At 46.6% G+C, this 16,851-nt stretch overlaps 2 protein-coding genes across 6 annotated transcripts in view; both read left to right on the top strand.

Annotated features, from left to right (window-relative positions):
- LOC135908672 (uncharacterized) overlaps positions 1 to 15,336 on the top strand; it is a 58,154-nt gene extending 42,818 nt beyond the window's left edge. Inside the window, exon 9 of one of the 4 annotated variants that reach the window (XM_070536228.1) lies at positions 15,318 to 15,336. Coding sequence is in view for 2 of the 4 variants with exons in the window: in XM_070536226.1 (XP_070392327.1) it covers positions 2,659 to 3,651 (993 nt within the window). In the remaining 2 variants the exon portion in view is untranslated. Of the gene's footprint in view, positions 1 to 2,658; positions 4,556 to 15,317 lie in introns of those variants that run through there. The other 3 variants (XM_070536226.1, XM_070536225.1, XM_070536227.1) reach the window with 3 other exon arrangements.
- A 33-nt stretch (positions 15,337 to 15,369) lies between these two features.
- Positions 15,370 to 16,851, top strand: part of LOC135908673 (uncharacterized) — a 46,680-nt gene continuing 45,198 nt past the window's right edge. For both annotated transcript variants that reach the window (XM_070536229.1, XM_065440520.2), the window contains exons 1-2: positions 15,370 to 15,456; positions 15,560 to 15,617. In XM_070536229.1, the coding sequence (XP_070392330.1) occupies positions 15,406 to 15,456; positions 15,560 to 15,617 (109 nt within the window). In that variant the 5' untranslated portion in view covers positions 15,370 to 15,405. The remainder of the gene's footprint in view (positions 15,457 to 15,559; positions 15,618 to 16,851) is intronic.

Here is a 16,851-nt window from a genome sequence, read left to right on the forward strand (position 1 = left end):
AGGCTTGCATTGATCTTTGATTGCGCTTCTTTTGCCAGTTCCAGTGACCTCTCCTTGTTTCTTCGTTGCACTCAGTAACAAATGTAAGAGGCAACTAGGGCTTTCACTTTTTCAATCTCAACTGCGCTAGCTGCGCTTCCTCCGCAGAGCGCCATGTCGGCCATATTGGTTGCTTACCCTTACTGGATTTGCTTTAGTTGCTGGGTTTAGTCGTGGCTTGGCTTGTGATGATCGAAGTGCTTTTAATTTTGAATAACTGGCGTCAAAATGATTTCGTCCGTTTTAAAAGTACTCGCAAAAGTTCTTAAACGCGTTTAATGGACACAAAATTTCTTTGAATTTCACGAATTTTGTTCCAGATCGTCATTGTTATCATTTGTGAATGCCATTACATTTTACTGTGTAGCACGGCAAGAGAGCGAATGGCATTTGATGCATCGAATGCCATTCGATTCGAATTACATTAATTCTTCCCGTGTGTCAGGGGTACTACATTTCTGTACCCGAATTCATTGCCTGAAAAATTGGGAATGCAGCCCTATCCATGAGGGTACTACAAACGATTATACGGCTCTAAGTGTAAACGCCCAAAACGCCATAAAATGCGACGAGAAAGAATCGATGCAAGTCAGTGTACCGAAGTGGCGTGATGTGTTCGGATAGAGGCAAAATAATTAATTGGTCAGAGCTCGAACGCCGGGTCGCTGAAGGCTACGTCGGCGGAAGCGAGGGTGCTGGTAATGTTTTCTTTTGTCTTGTACAGCCACGCTGTACTCTGGCACATCGCTGCCATCACCAGGCACTCCTTGAATTCGACGATGGCGTTTAACCGGTCGACGACTGTTCGTGCTTGTTTCATAACGTCCTTGTTTCATAACGCAGTAATAAGTCGTTTGAACACTGGCAGTTTTTTTCGTTCAGCAGCATTTCATCCTCTTGTGTTTCGATGCTATCGATTTAAAGTTCTCTCAAGTTCTCTTTAAAGTTTGCAGACGAAATGTCTCACTTTACTTTTATTCATTTATTTACTTCTTTATTATACACATGGTCCATCGTCTATAAGCGTTATGTTAGAGGAGTTTAGTTACAAGATAAAATTGGTACTTTGTTAAAGTAGTAAGTCTTAGCGCAAGAATATTACGCATGTAAACATTTATTGTTCATGAATAAGTAAAAATAAACGCGCTTACCAAAGGAAACATCAGTTGCCTACAGTTTTGCGCACTACGACCTTAAAATTATGTTCTATCAGCACAAGATAAACAGTTACTTAGAATACATTGCTTAGAAGTGCTGTGAATGAACAAGGTCACTCCGCAGCTTATTCCAACCTTCGATTGTGTTGCAAACTACACGTTGAAAATGTAGCTGATACATTGGCAGAACCCTGTGTTTATAGCATAGTCTTTCCTTACTCAGACCTACTAAAGTAGATTTTGATGTATTTTAATAAGAGTGGGATGGATGATTAATATGCAAAAGACAAAGATGATGAAGAATGGCGGGGCAAAGGAACAAGAGTTCAAGACCGCCGGTCAACCTGTAGGGTCTGTGAAGGAGTACGTTTACTTAGGTCAATAATTCACAGGGAACCCTGATCATGAGAAGGAAATTCATAGAAGAATAAAAATGGGTTGGATCGCATGCGGCAGACATTGTCAGCTCCTGACTGGAAGCTTACTATTAAGATTGAAAAGGGAGGTATACAATCAGTGCATTTTACCAGTGCTGACTTATGGTGCAAATACTTGAGACTAACAAAGAAGCTTGAGAACAAGTTAAGGACCGCGCAAAGAGCGATGGAACGAAGATTGCTAGGCATAACGTTAAGAGACACAAAGACAGCGGTTTCCATCAGAGGGCAAACGGGTATAGACTATATTCTAATTGACATAAAGAGAAAGATATGAAGCTGGGCAGGATGTCATGTGACGCGCCGGTTAGATAACCGTCGGACCAGTAGGGTAACAGAATCGGTACCAAGAGAAGGGAAACGCAATCGAGGACGGCAGAAGACTAGGTGGAGCGATGAAATGGGGAAACTGCTGGGCGCAAGCTGCAATCGGTTGGCGCAGGGCAGTGGTAAGTGCAGATCGCAGGGAGAGGCCTTCGTCCTACAGTGGACATAAGACAGGCTGCTGCTACTGCTGCCAAGAAATTCGCCGCCACTAAATAGTGCCATTCTGTATTGCGAAGTGTCACCACTTGTGTGGGGACAAACTTTACAAAAGCTTTCGGGGACAGCACTCTTTCGATCATTCATGATCATTCATACTGCATGAACATTCGCAGTCTGGCACCAATAAAACGCCCCGCGTTTAGTTTGCAGTCGCCTTCGCTCCGTGTTTCATTACTGAGACTATTGTAGACATTGTGTACAAAGCGGAATAATGTTGTTCTTCAATTATTCAAACCTTATATTTATGTTATTTTAACTTGCACGCGCTCATCTCACCCTACGTAGGGAATTACAGAATGGATATACTTAATTGCTTATATCTCATCATGCGCATTGAACACGCAACTGGCAGGGCGTAAATATTACGAGAAATTGGTTTCATGGCTAACCTTCGGTTTTATTTTCCGGCGCCAATAAAACTGAGAAGATTATCATGAGCACATAAAGTATTACAACGATTTGACGCATTGTCTTTTCAGCTGTACTACACAAGTATGCTGTACGATTTCTACAGTTCCTACAAAATGACAACGGTCACGGCGCACGAGGAGGCGCTGGTGGAGTCTGCTTCCATGGGACAAGTAGAAAAGCGTCCAGCGTCCAGAAATCAGACTAGCGATGACGTCACTTCACCCCGTCACGAAACAGCCACGGACGCTAAAGTTAGAAGAACATCTACAAAATTGCAGGCGCGCAGTGGCAGGTTGCTCCCACAATCCCCGGACGGCGAAGACCACTTGACCACCATAATTCCCTCGGCGAGGATCCGAAAGCTCTCCGACCGTTCGCGCAGGCAGTCGATCGCCAGCGAATTTCATACGGGCGCGAGGACCATCGCGAAGTCCAAGTCGGGAAGGACGAGGAGGCAGTCCACTGCTTCGGAATTTACACGGACCATCGACGACGCGGCCGCGACGATCGGCCGGCCAGTGCAAGGACGGTCGCGACGGATGCCCAGCGCCCTCCGCGGCGCCATGGCTTCTGTTCAATCGGCCAGAGGCAGGCGACAGTCCGTCGTCGCTCCCGATTCGAGCGCCGCTCCCGACGCGTCCCGAAAGCAGCGCCCTCGGTCGGCCGCTGCCGGCGCCGCCGCGCGGCCACTCCTCGTGAGCGTCGGCAAATCCGGACACCAGGGTTCGACGTTCACCGATGCGAAGCTGCTCGCCAAAATTATCTCTCGTCGGCAGACCGCCAGGTGTGGAGGCTCGAGGGGGTCCGACGGAGCGTCCGCGGACCGCGGGTCCAGCAGCCTGTCGTCGAGCGCAACCGCGGGTTCCGATCACGCCGTAGCGGACGTGCCGCAGTGTGGAACGCGCACCCCTCGGCAGTCCGCCTCGTCAGACGGCGTCACCGCAACTTTGCCTGTCCGAAACTCGGCCGGTCAGTTGGCCCAGGAGCCCCTCCCAACTGACGAAGCGGGAGCCACGGCCGACGCTGGCTTGGCCGATGGGGCCCGCGGCGCCGCGGTCTAGAGCCCGTGCCTATAAAGGCTGGACCGCTAAGCGCTGGGTGAACGCCTGTGCAGCGACCAGTGTCCCTGAGCGGCTCTTTAAGAGGTGTCACTCGGCGCTGCAAGACAGCACGAACGCGCAAACAGGCTCGGCTATCGCCGGTGACGTGTCATAACGACGCCGGGCGGTTGCTTAGCCTTCACCTATATTCCATTTAATATAACGTTTGCGGAGGCACCGTGCAGGCTTGCAGACCTAAACATATCGTAGGCGCGGCGGTATAAAATGATTTGAAACGGCATTTTTCGCGAACAGGCGTCCAAGTATTCTGAGTACACCTCCCTTGTAATGATTTCAATTGCTTGGGTTCATAGTACGTAATCAAGGTGCAGTAGACAGTGAAGGCACCAGCTAGAGTGGTGAGGTCTGAATATTTGCGTAGAACAAAAGCATCACTTTAACTAATAAACACAATAAACATGTTTCATCTTCATTGGAAAATACTTTTTTTGCGATATCAATTTTATGCAACTCCAAGCAAATGTTTGCCGTTGCCGCAAGGTTCCTTATATGTATAGGTATATATCTGCTATATGCCATACCGTGCAACATGACATGAGGTGTATCCTATCACTAAAGTCACCCGTACCAGGTCTTACATTCTTGAGAAAATCGTTATTCGGAAATTGGAAAATGCCACGCCACAAAAAATATCGCGAATCAAAACACACAGAGCGCATGCCCCTTATCTTAAACCTTTAAAATTGCGAAACAATAACAGAGCTCGAACCTGAGAATGATGTTACTTTATTGCCGCGGCTGTTCACAACCTCCGGAATTGGCCCAGGAAAGAGGTTTTAAGCAAACCCGATACTGAAAAGTGGTGGTGAACTCGCTAAGACAGACGCTGGTTTTAATTAATAAACATAGAGGAAATTGTCCGCTGGCTGGATTCAAACAGAGCACAACTGTCCGTTTTCGCGTAGTCGGCTTACGTTTACTTCAATTCAGATTGCCAGTACAGCTATGAGTCATTTTTTTACAGATATTCCAATCACCGAAAGTGATTTTAGTAGTGTGGTACCATAAAGTCGTACTCAATGGCAAGCATGCTGAAAAAAAGTCGACTCATGCTAACGAGAATCCCACAATGCTTCCATATGACGCGGCAACATTGTGGCACACACAAGAACAACAAACTAATCACGCCACTGAGAGAAAAAGTGGACGTATAGTAATCGCAGTAAGCAATACAAGAATAATAGTACATTGCTGCATAACTTTAGCATACAATAAATACAGTACACGCTACAGTCCCTCAAGACTGCAGTAACTCGGTGCGTCAGAACTAAAGATGAAATACAGGAATACATAGTTTCAGAGTACGAACTATTCATAAAAAGGCGGTTCATTAAAAGAAACTAAATATGGGCTGCTAGATAGAAAGAAAAAGCCAATAATGTAGACTGGTTCCAGTCTACTGTTGTACGCAACAAAAGGGTATTTGAATGTCCGGTTGCATGCGCGAAATAGAGGGATTGTGAAGTTACGCCTCTATATCGTGGCGTATCCTGTAGATAATGAAAATATTTTTCACACGTAGACCTTAAAATGTCCATTGATTGATTGATATAGAAACCAGTCTGGCACAGCGATTTCTTTTTTTCTAAAGGCTGGACATTGGCTTTTTCTTAACAGATCCGCCAGAAATACCCTGGAGATATTACCAAAGGGAAAGCGCGCAGCTCGTCCTTGTGCTTTTTCTAGCTAAAAAATGTTAGTTTTGGTGAAAGGGTCCCAAATTATTGCGGCATAGTCCGAAATTGGCCGTACAATCGATCTTAAGCTACAAGGTGGACAGAAGGAACCGATAATTTTAGAGCTCGCCTCAGAAAAAAAGTGATTGCGGTTTGCGTATGCGGCAACATAATTAATGTGCTTATTCCGGTTAAGATCGCTAGAGATCCAAAGACCTAAGTATATATGATGAGTTATTTCGGGTAGTATAAAATTTTGGATGCCATATTGAAAACGCAGTGTTTTACCTGTCGATTTATTTTGATAAATACTGTTTTGTCATGATTGATCATTTGCCACTTTTCGCACCAGAAAGCAGCTGTCTACAAAGTTTGATTAAACAGTAACTGGTCGCACTTGCTATAAACTCCCGAGTATGAAACGCCGTCATCTGCATAAAGTTTAAATTAAACTGGAATTCAACGTGCACTTCGTGTATTATTCTAGCAGGTTGCTATCGCATTCGTTGCTTCGCCCTTAAGACAAAAGTGAGATTTTAATTGTCGGTGAAAAATGGCGCTGTTAGACCTTTTCAGGTGGATTTCTGGAACAGTTGGAAATGACCTGCATGAAAGTTTTGGTCTGTGTGACTAATAGAAGAATTTCTCTTAGCTATTTACTTAAATATATACTAAAATGACAAAATAAAACTTCAGGATTGGAAAGTCCTGTCTGCATCACAGGCACACTAAACACACTAAAAACAATTTAATTGACAACTCTTCGTTCGCTACTCTCCTGTCAGAAATGCCCTGTCACGTTGATATTCGTTATGTTGCTCATGACCTGGAAGTGCTGAATGCGCAGTGTCGATAAAAAAAGAAGTCACCCGGGGCAGATGGTGAGTATATTTTAGAGACAATTTCTTTACGTTAACCTATTTTATCGAAATTCTTAACAATATTTTCATTCCACTTCTAAATTACAGTTCTATCTTCCCACGCTCCACTATTCAAACATAGTTTCGCTTTACTTCTAAGCATACGGAAAACCGCCTCCTTCTTGGCCAATACCCCATAGTGGGCAGGCGCTACTCTTGAGGACACAAGACAAGACAAGAACCGATGGGTGGAAACTTTCCTGAATAGTTATCAGCATCGCAGACATCGCGCCAGCTGCTAACCGAAGCTCTAACGTTACAACTGCCTCTGATTGCATGACGCTTAACGCCTGCGAGCATGCGTTATGCAGCGGCTGCAGTACTGGCAAAGGAGGCCTCACGTGGTAGTCGTACATGCTGCACAAGGCGTGGTGTGAAGGCACTAGAATGGAGCAGTGGACCTGCGGCCCGCTGCCAGACGTGCCAATTTGCTCGGTATTCGACCCGCCGGGGCCACGGGTGGATTACTTTCCTATGTTCTTTTTTGCGCATTTTCTGCGTTTAACTGCGTACTCGTATGTTTCCGAGTTCTGTTTGTTTTCAATGAAGCGCCCGCTGTTGTTCTGGTTGTTATGCGGTGAATTCCCGTTTCTTTTCCGACGTTCCGTTTTGGGAACGCTTTGCAATGGGCGACAAGGCCGCACCCAATATGCAGTGGCAATGCAGTGCCGCGAGTGCGGTGTCTATGCACTGTAAGGTTGCTCTGGCACCTACTTCCTGCAACTAATCTTTCGATAAGGCAGTTGCTGATGAAAGAGCAAACAATACATTGACCTACATGGGCAAGTTGGCTTAAAGCAACAGAGTTCTTGACACTGAAAAAAAAAAGTCTCCACGCTGTGAAGGCGGTTCGACAGCGAAGCTGTAAGCGACAACTAGAACAGTTACCCATTGCGACTTAAGTTGAAAATTTTCCCGTGACAACACGCACCGGCACTTTACCCTATTATTTGCCTACGACGTTTTGACGGGCTGCGATTTGGCTTAGAGAAATTAACCGCGCCTTGTATGAACGCGTTTCTGGAGTCCTAACTGTACGCGGCATTCCCATTGTACTGTGTGGAATTCTCACCCGTGCTCTTGCGACAAAGCAACGACAACACAGTAGAGCAAATCATCACAAGGGCATTTATTGCACCTTTCATAGATCAATGCCTGCTAGCCGAATTGCTATCTACAAAACATGCCGATGGGAGCGCGACAAATCGGGAAAGTCCGACTGACCGCGACCGGATAACAAGCAAATATATTTTCCCCATGCTGGATATCAACGCCTGGTCGTTCGCGCGTACGGTCACGCGAACGGTGGCACGTTCGAACGAGGCCTCGTGAGACGGTCTCAATGAAGCATGGATCGGCGCATGCGCGGAGCGTTCGCGCCACTCGCCGGCCCGAACCAAAGAGGAAGAGCATTCTCCTTTCCGCGCCCAAGTAACCCGGCCGTGAGGCGGCGTTAGCAGCGCAACACTCGCGCCGTCTCGCGATTGCGCTTCAACCACACGGACCGCCGCGGGCCCCAGGCCACGCGGCGAAGCCGGATTACGGAAGACGGGAGCTATGCATGGAAAACAACATATCAGGGGATGCGTGAGAGTCGCGCATCCCCACAGCTGTCACAACACATATCAGTTGTTAGGCGGGTTCTTCTTTTAGTTACGAAAGTGTACATACGTCACTTCCTGCTTCCTATGCTACTGTGAAGCTGCCGTCGCTACTACAGATTGCGGAACAGTATTCTTTACCAGGCAACATATGCGGGGAGCGCTGCGAGCTTCGCATGACATGTAAGTGAAGGAGCGCCTTATCATCAGTTATGTGTTCTGATGCTTATTTTGAGCTTGTTTTTTCATGAAGCGTAAGCTGTTTTTGCATGCTGTATGCGTGATTTCAAAGAAGGTATGCTTTGTTCGCTTCGCTTTGCTGAGTGCTTGTGGCCTCTGCCTTACGGGGAAGCGGGTGTATGAGCCATTGCACTTGGAGGAATGATCCATAGATGATAGTTTCTGTTGGCGTTACGACAAGATGAACCTAGCCATAGGCACCTTCGCTGTAAAAAATTCCCAAACTCCGCAGGCTCATACGCAAATCATTTGGTGAAGCGGTCTAAATTAAGTGAACATGCTAGCTAACCGAAAATAGGTGCACTTCTGATAATTTCATAGAAGTGTTCTTGTTTCAGTTGAGAAAAAGAAGTCATTTTGACTGTCCACCACGTTCTCAGGCGCTGCACCTTAAGCAACTTTCCCTATTTCCTACGCTTCTCCCGAGCAAGAGAGAAATGCGATGCGGCCGCGTGATCATGTTGGGAAAAAAGATATTACAGTTTCGCCATGAGGGCGAATCAATGGATGCGATAGCAACATTTTATAATAATACGAGAAGTGTATGACTCGTAGCTGTAGTGGCAGTGTCAATTGAAGCAAACGCCAGCTAAGTGAAAACGTGCTGTTGTGCTAGGGGCCCCCTGTTTGAATACTGCGATCGGATAATGTTATTTGTGCTTAGTAATTACAACAGCCAACGTCTTCCTTAGCGACTTTACCGCCATTTTTCTGTATAGCGTATGCTTCAAACCTCATTCCTGGGCCAATCTCGGAGGTAGTGTGCAGCCGCGCCAATCAAGTGACATCATTCTCAGGTTTCAGCTGAGCTATTGTTTCGCACTTTTAATATTTACCTCGGAGAAGCTTTAAGACAAAAGAAATCGTTGTAGCTGTTTTATTTCATGGAATTTTTTTGTGGGCTGCCGTTCTCAGAATTCTGAGGAATAATTTTACCGAGAACGTAAGACCTGACACGAGGAACCTCAGGCAATATAAACAGCAAATACGGAAAATCATACAGCAAGGTTTGCCATTTAGCATCAGTGATGCAAACTTTAGGGATTTATCCCTAAAGTTAGGGGTTCCCTGGTGTGTTTAGACATCTACTGTCGTTCTCGAATTAGCTGAATATTTATTTAGACACACTGTTATCTCGCTATTTACGCCGCTACGCATATTCAAAAGTACTGTTATGAAGTTGGGGGTCCATGCGGCCAACGAAGTTTCCATCGATGGTGCCGTGACAGGTGCCGGGAGCAAGGGTTCCGAGCGACGTTTAAGAGAATGAAAAAAGAGCAATATATGCAAAAAGGTATGTCGTTGAGATTTACAATACGGCTCCAACTATCGAAGCACACTATGGTAGCGTCTTAGCATGTCCGAATGTTACACTGTTTCCGAGCGTCCTCCCCCCTCTCCTAGGCGTTTGGATCCTCTTTTTATGCCTGCGTCGTCATTGTTCATGGTTTCCACCAACCCGGCGTCAGGAGACAGATGGCGTCAGGAGACCAATCCCGGCGTCGGGCAAACGATGGTGTTGAGAGACCGATGGAGTCAGGAGGTCGGTTGCCTTTTTCCTCCAAAGGGAGCTTGGTCGGAAACGCACGCACATCACTTGGCACAAACAGGCAAATAGGGCAACGTCCGCTGACTCCGATTCCGGCGTGGTCGTGCCAATTTGTGCAGCTGACAGGTGTGAAGAAGCAAAGCCTTGCACAGACCTCCACTCCGGTGCGGAGAGGCCGATTTGGGCTGCTGACAGGTGTGAAGAATCGTAGCATGAGGCGTCAGAACTGTGTGTCGCAGGGGTGGCATTCGCCGCTCTGAACGGCCGCCGGGCACAACAGTACCCAGGCAGACTTTAGCAAGGTTACCGGAACCAGATGTTTCTTAACTCTCTTGCACTACTAATGGAAGTGGAGCAGCGCACCCGCAGTAGCGGTCGCCAGAACTACCGGTGCTATAGTCAGTCACGACTGCTTTTAATTGTGGCATCGTAATAGAAGAGGGTGGAGCTGGTGTCACTGTTCCCTTGACCGCTGTATGGGGCAAGTCTTCCGGCGGCCCTGTAATTGAGGTTGTTCTAGTAAAATAGTGTTTGTTTTTTGACCAAAAAGGGCGTTCAAAGCTGCCACCTATTCTTTGTTTTGGAAACCCTTGCTTGTTTCTCTTCGCGAAAGAGCGCGAAGAATTATCGCGGCTGGGTATTACAGCCGCTGCACAGCGCGTGTAAAAGCAAAACGTCTAAAGTTTGGCCAAATTTATCTATCGCGCGCTCGAGGACGCATGCTTGGCAATTTTCAATATTTCTACTTTCACAGCACCTCATACGTTGTAGCTCCAAAAGCTCTGCATACAGGAGACGCATTCCCAAAGTAAACGGCATCTTGTGTAACGGACGGCGACGAGCAAGGTGAGCCGAGTAGAAACAAACAAACCAGTTTACTTTATCATTCAACAGGATATATAGAGATGTGAGTAGAAGTGTGCACAAAAGCTTGTGGCCCCGTGAATCAAAGCGTCGTCTCTGCAAAACAATTTCAGGGATTTAGTTCGCGATCTAGGGATTTTTGGGTATAATACGGCATACTAAGTTGGCAGATGTATAGCACACATATGCCTCAATATGTACAGGTCGTAGATGCGACTCCCACCAATGGTCGTATGCTCGATGATCAATGGTGGCACCATCAATTTTGTTGTCATTGAGTTTTGGTCCCGCCAAAGGTCATGAGTTCGATTCCCACCAGGGGTCGTGGGTTGGAGTGCGTTGACTATATTATTAACTTCGTCCTAATTAACACCAAAGTCGCGGGATCGGTCCCACCAATGGTAGCACCATCAATTTGGGTGCCATTCAGTTTTCGTCCAACCAAAGGTCGAGAGTTCGAGTGCCTTTGTTAAATTTACCCTAATTAACTCCAAAGGTCATGGGTTAGACTCCCAGAAGAGGTCATGAGTTCGATTCCCACCAGGGGTCTAGCGTGGCATCATCAACTTTGGTGTCATTGAATTTGGGTGCCATAGCCTCGGACGGGAAGTTTTTAGATAACGCGGCACAACGGATCTTTAGACCCATGAGCCACTTAAGGCTTTCGCCCAAAACAAACATGCCACGACGCGATCTGAATCCAGAGCCCCAGAATCATGAGCCCAATGCTTTTCCGTGGCGCCAGGAAGCCAGGAAAGGACCGCTGTTAGGTGAAGGGCCTCCTCACTATTGTGAATTCCAAATAATAATTTGTTTCGTTCTTGGGAAAGACTCTTCTTAGTGTCGCTCTTAGGTCGCTTCTTAGGTCGCTCGACGACTATCCAACAAATCGATAAAACGAGAGACAATTTTTCTGCATATGCTTTATTCCTGCTTTAATGGAAGTACGTTTCATCTTAACGGCTACAATAACCCATCCCCCGCTCTCTCTCTCTCTCTTTTATTATTGTTCCTTGTTAGTTGTGATTTTTGGCTCATCCCTTCCAGTGAATGCATGCCACGGACAAGGGTCATCCTTCATATCACAAATAGAAGCGTAACGTAGGCAATGCGAGTACATAATGTCTTTGTCCCGTATTGCGCTGTAGGCTGCAGCAATAGGAACTTTTGCCCAGCCGTGTCCGGTTTTGTCTCCGAAAACGAAAAATATCCCTTTGTTAAGGTTTCCCCATTTTTAACATTTTCTGCCTTATTTCGACGCCAGATTTATTTTTCTTTCCTTCCATTATATTTTATAGTGATTTTGTATGCATCCGATTTCCTGCAAGCCTGACTATTGGCAACTCTGGAATTTGTTACTTGCGCTGACAACGCTGTCCAGATAAACGAAGGTGGCTACGGCGTGCAGGTTCAAGGCGGCTCTTTCTCTTGGTGCTGCACTCAAGCGTTTCTTGTTTGCTGCGGCAAATCGAGGTGTTTCGTTGAAGCTGAAAGAGTCCTTGCTGTCCACTACCTTATCTAGATCCACCACAAAGATTTAGGCGAAGACACCGCGGAACTAGTTGCGCTGTGCGTGCAAACGTCCAATTTGTCCAGCAAGCCACATCAGTTTTCTTTGATTTGAACAAATATGGGGTTTTGCGTCCCTAAAACCCCGATATTATTATGAGGCACGCTGTAGTGAGGGCCATAGGAAATTTGGACCGCTTGGCCTTCTTTGAGGTGCACCTAAATCTAAGCACACAGGTGTTTTCGCATTTAACCCCTTTGAAATGCGGCTGCCACGGCCGGGATACGACCCCGCGACCTCGTGCTTAGCAGCCCAACACCATAGCCAGTAAGCAACCACGGCGGGTAGGTTTGTTTAATCACAAACAGCCTTTCGAGCGAGCCAGAGGTTTAAAAAGTGATGCGTAGCGAGCCTCTCCGAAAGGTGCAAACACTTGTTCGCGGCATTGTTGAAGGCCTGGCCTGCGTGTGGCGGAAAGGGCAGCTTCACGAGACCAACCTTCCGGCCCCTCCGTTTCTCTTTAGAAACCCAGCAGTAATTTTTCAATAAAGATGTTTTATCTCTCTTATGTGTCTACTGGAACAGGTACGATACTTAACTGTTTTCAAACTTCACAGGCAACTCTGCACTGCGACTCGGGTTTCTGTTGCTTTCAGGAGCTAAATACAAATATTATGCACTCAAGCACCAGACTAAAGGCTGTAAAATTTCCAGGTCAGCGTGCCCAGGGATGAAAACAAACGAGAGTTCCGTTCACCAGACGGGGTGCACCTTCCATGTTATAGTATAACGTGATGCGTGTGATAGGGTTGTCTCCATCCGACTTCGAGCGTTTCTACGCGCTCGCAGTACGGAGTGTTCGAAGTAAGGCCTCGGCTAGGGAATGCAGCAGACACTCGGCGGCCGTTGGAATTCTTTACCTTCTAAATTACTTTTGCGAGCAAATAGACTGACAACTCACCAGGTTGAATGAGAACAGCATCTTCCCTTTACAGGGCTAAACTAAAGCATACTATGAAAACGATATGTCGCCTCGCGGCATAGAATCTGTCGTGAATAACTTTACACCTTCAGAGGTAGTTATCATCCCTGCTACTATCCCTGCAGACAAAAGTACATTAGGTAAAATAATGCTGCTGTTTAAAGCATTCATAAAACTAATACTGGAGCATCCAACTATAAACCATCAAAATAGAATGCAGCTAAGGCGGGCATCAGAATTATTTAATAAAGCGCTTGCCTAAAAAAAAAGCACACTCCCAGATTTGAAACGCCAGCAACACATTTAAAGTAAATAAAAAGTAAGCAATTGTCTACTAGTCTACTGGCCGAGAAGAAAAGTTCCTTGGCCTAATAAGGGGCGCTATAACGTAAACTATTCCAAACGTTTCTATTCCAATTCTGCTATCAGCCCTCCACGATTGGTCCAAAACTTTTTTCGACCACGCCCACTTCACCTGTCTGTCACGCGACGTCACGAAAACCGCGATACCTCCCCATCTGGTATGATGTGTTCACACTGATTATGCATGATTTGACAGAAAAAAGAAAAACAGTTATTTCTGATTCGACCCCTTTTCGCCATTAGCCCTCGGCTATTGGTTAAAAGTTTTCGGGCTGCACCCACTTCACCTGCCTGTCACGCGACGTCACAAAACCGCACAAACTCACCGCGTCAAAGTGACGTGTGCGCGATAAAGATGCATTAATATGCCGAACAAAACTGAATTTTCTTCGGAAAAGCCGCAGGCGGCCCCGTTCCGAATGGACTAAAGGATGGCTGCCGCCGATCGCTGAGACGCTGGCTACTCGCACTTGCCGGAGAGCATAGGTGTATTTGCGTATAATAAAACTTATTGCGTGGCCGTGTAACGTTTTCGAGCCCTTTCGGCACGTTTACCACCTCATTCTGCCAACTCTTCTTTGCTGAGTGCCAGTTTTAGCGTCATTCTTAAGCTTCCGTTGCATGCTGCCGTGATTTTCGATGAGCCACCACAAGCTAAGTAAGGGAAAGCCGACCAATCGCAGACGCTGGCACCACCCTCTTCATCCGGTTATCGATTTTTAGTGCGCTGGCTCTGCCCCAATGAATACCTCTCCACTTGAGCGTGCTCCTCGCCTCTTGTCGGCCAATTAGATACGACAAGCCGCTGAGTGTAGGCAATGGTATTCGTGTTTCAAGCAAACAAAAGTGACCTCCTAAGAACGAGGAGAGCGTTTGATTGGTCTGTTCAGACAACCCTGCGGGTGACCGCCCGGTGCTTACGTCGGTGGTTACGCAAATTTGACGTCAGGAGATTGGAATAGAAAAATATTGGAATAGTTTTACGTTATACGGCCCAAGCTCAGCCTGGGTGTGTGTGTGTGTGTGTGTGTGTGTGTGTGTGTGTGTGTGTGTGTTTGTGTGTGTGTGTGTGCGTGTGCGTGTGTGTTTGTGTGTGTTTGTGTGTGTGTGTGCGTGCGTGCGTGCGTGTGTGCGTGCGTGCGTGCGTGCGTGTGCGTGTGTGTGTGTGTGTGTGTGTGTGCTCGCCCTAGTGTTGCACATTGGGCACCACGTGTTTTTCTGGACACGAGTTCACTCAATAAAGAGTTTTGATTGCGTAAAGCTTTCACTACTGTTTGCACCATCACTACAACGTGAGAACATCACAAATTTTCAAACATATCTTAGAGTCCTAGCATACCCCAGATTTATTGTCATGGTTTTAATACTTATAAATTTTGCGCGCTTTACAGTGACTGTCTTTAGACCCTTTTAAATGCTTGTCCCCCCCCCCCATATGCCTATCAAAATTCAGTTTCATCTCATTGACAACTGACAGACAATCCGTCACCGCATGCGTGGTGCTCTTTGGCTATAATTTGGCCCTTGCTCCATTCAGCAACACATATCGTCATCTTGCGTCTGTTTCACCTCCGTTAGAAAAATTTTCCTTGAATCCACTCTCCTCAGTCTTGCGTTTCCTGTATTTTCCCCACGCCAGCTATTGTTTAGAACAGTACAATTTAGTTTTAGACACCAGCGAAGTAGCGTTGTACTTCATATGTTTATTTAGGTAACCATTGGAGGGTTCATTGGTCAGAATGCCAGTTCAGCTTCGATTAGTTTTCGTCAAAATGTTTTTAACTTGACTTTTCTTATAATTCAATACATTTTTTCGTTGTAGTTCTTTACATTTTTGCGCGTTTTTCCCTATTCTATTTTCTGCTGTTTCATTTCTGAATGTATGACCAATCTCTTTCAAGGTGCGTGCCATGTCTGAAGAACCAAGAGCAACCATCTATAAAAGGAGAAGATGAAGATTATTAAGAAGAAGAAGCTTGAAGAGCGGCAATGCTGATCTCTTCGAGAAAGGATGCGATGTACTGGATCGGCATGCACATGGTAGGCGTTGTTTCTTTCGCCATGATGAGGTAGTTTCAGGGACATAATGTTTTACGTGTTGTCCTTGTGTACGCACACGCTGATCAACAATGCAACCGCGCAGGTGCCCAACATCGTCGGCGTCGGCCGGTTCACCTACGGCTTTCACCGGACAGGGGCGGGTGAGCGAACTCTATGTACGATCATGTGCACAGCGCTACTAGATTACCCGGCATGAAGGCGCTTACACGAAAGCTGATGCTTTGTTTGAAGGCCGAGGTCGCTGGATCTAATCCCGGCCACGGCGGCCGCATTTCGATCGGGGCGAAATGCAAAAACACCAGTGGTACTTAGATTTAGGTGCACGTCGAGAACTCCAGGTGGTCGGAATTTCCGGAGTCCCCCACTACGGCGTGCCTCATAATCAGGAAGTGGTTTTGGCACGTAAAACCCCACAATATAATGTGTGTCGTGTGAAGACCATACGTACATCAAGTGATACACACATCAAGCATCGTGAACATACTGTCTTCAATGAATGAACGGAGAACCTGCCTCCACAAAGTCATGTTTTCAACGAGCCACCGTAGACTAAAGGCCTGCGCTTAATGAAATAATGGAAAAAAAGTATTTCTGTCTCTCTCCGCTAGGTCTACATGTCTGTAGGCCTGGAACCAGCGGTAGGAAAAGATTGCAGTGTATTTTTTTATCATGAGTAATCGTATAGAATCTATTTCACTTTGGCAGCCGGTGGGGCTTGGGTGAGTTGTAAACATACCGGCTCTGGATTCTCGTGCTCAAATTAACATTTGAGCTTGAAACCGCGGGGAATCTATACTTTGGCTATGCACGTAGCGCGGTCACAGATTATAGCACCAGTAATGAGTGCTAGGTTTCGCGAGTCTTCTTGTGATGCTTTCACCGTTAAGAATAACGCCAACTCTAGGGACAAAATTGGGAAATTCCAAACTACTATTGTTTTACTTGATGAGAAAAGTATTTAAAGTTGCTTGCTAAACCCTCATGTAACGAAAATACGAGGGAGAATTAGAAATTCTTTGCCCCTATTTTTTTTTAGCCAAATTACGGCTGTAAATGCGAAGTCAACATATACACTCCCAGACTTTTCATGGACCGGCGCGGCCTTTTATGGCGGTAGGTCCGCGGCACGGCACTGCTGCTAGTTGTCGAAAACGACGGTTGTGCTTCCCACGTCCACGGCGTGCGAGCAACGGAGTCTGATTAGTTTTCTATGGAGCAAGGGGATGAACACCTATCGAAATACGCAGCGAAAGGCAGCCCACGTAAGGCGAAAGGTGTCTCCCTATGTCAAGGGGTGGTGTTGTGAGCTCGCAGAGAGCCGTCGAGACTTGCATCACAATGAGCGTTCGGGGAGGCCGCATGCGTCGCCACGTG

The sequence above is a fragment of the Dermacentor albipictus genome, chromosome 3 (assembly GCF_038994185.2).
Source record: "Dermacentor albipictus isolate Rhodes 1998 colony chromosome 3, USDA_Dalb.pri_finalv2, whole genome shotgun sequence".
In the NCBI taxonomy this organism is placed as follows: Eukaryota; Metazoa; Arthropoda; class Arachnida; order Ixodida; family Ixodidae; genus Dermacentor; species Dermacentor albipictus.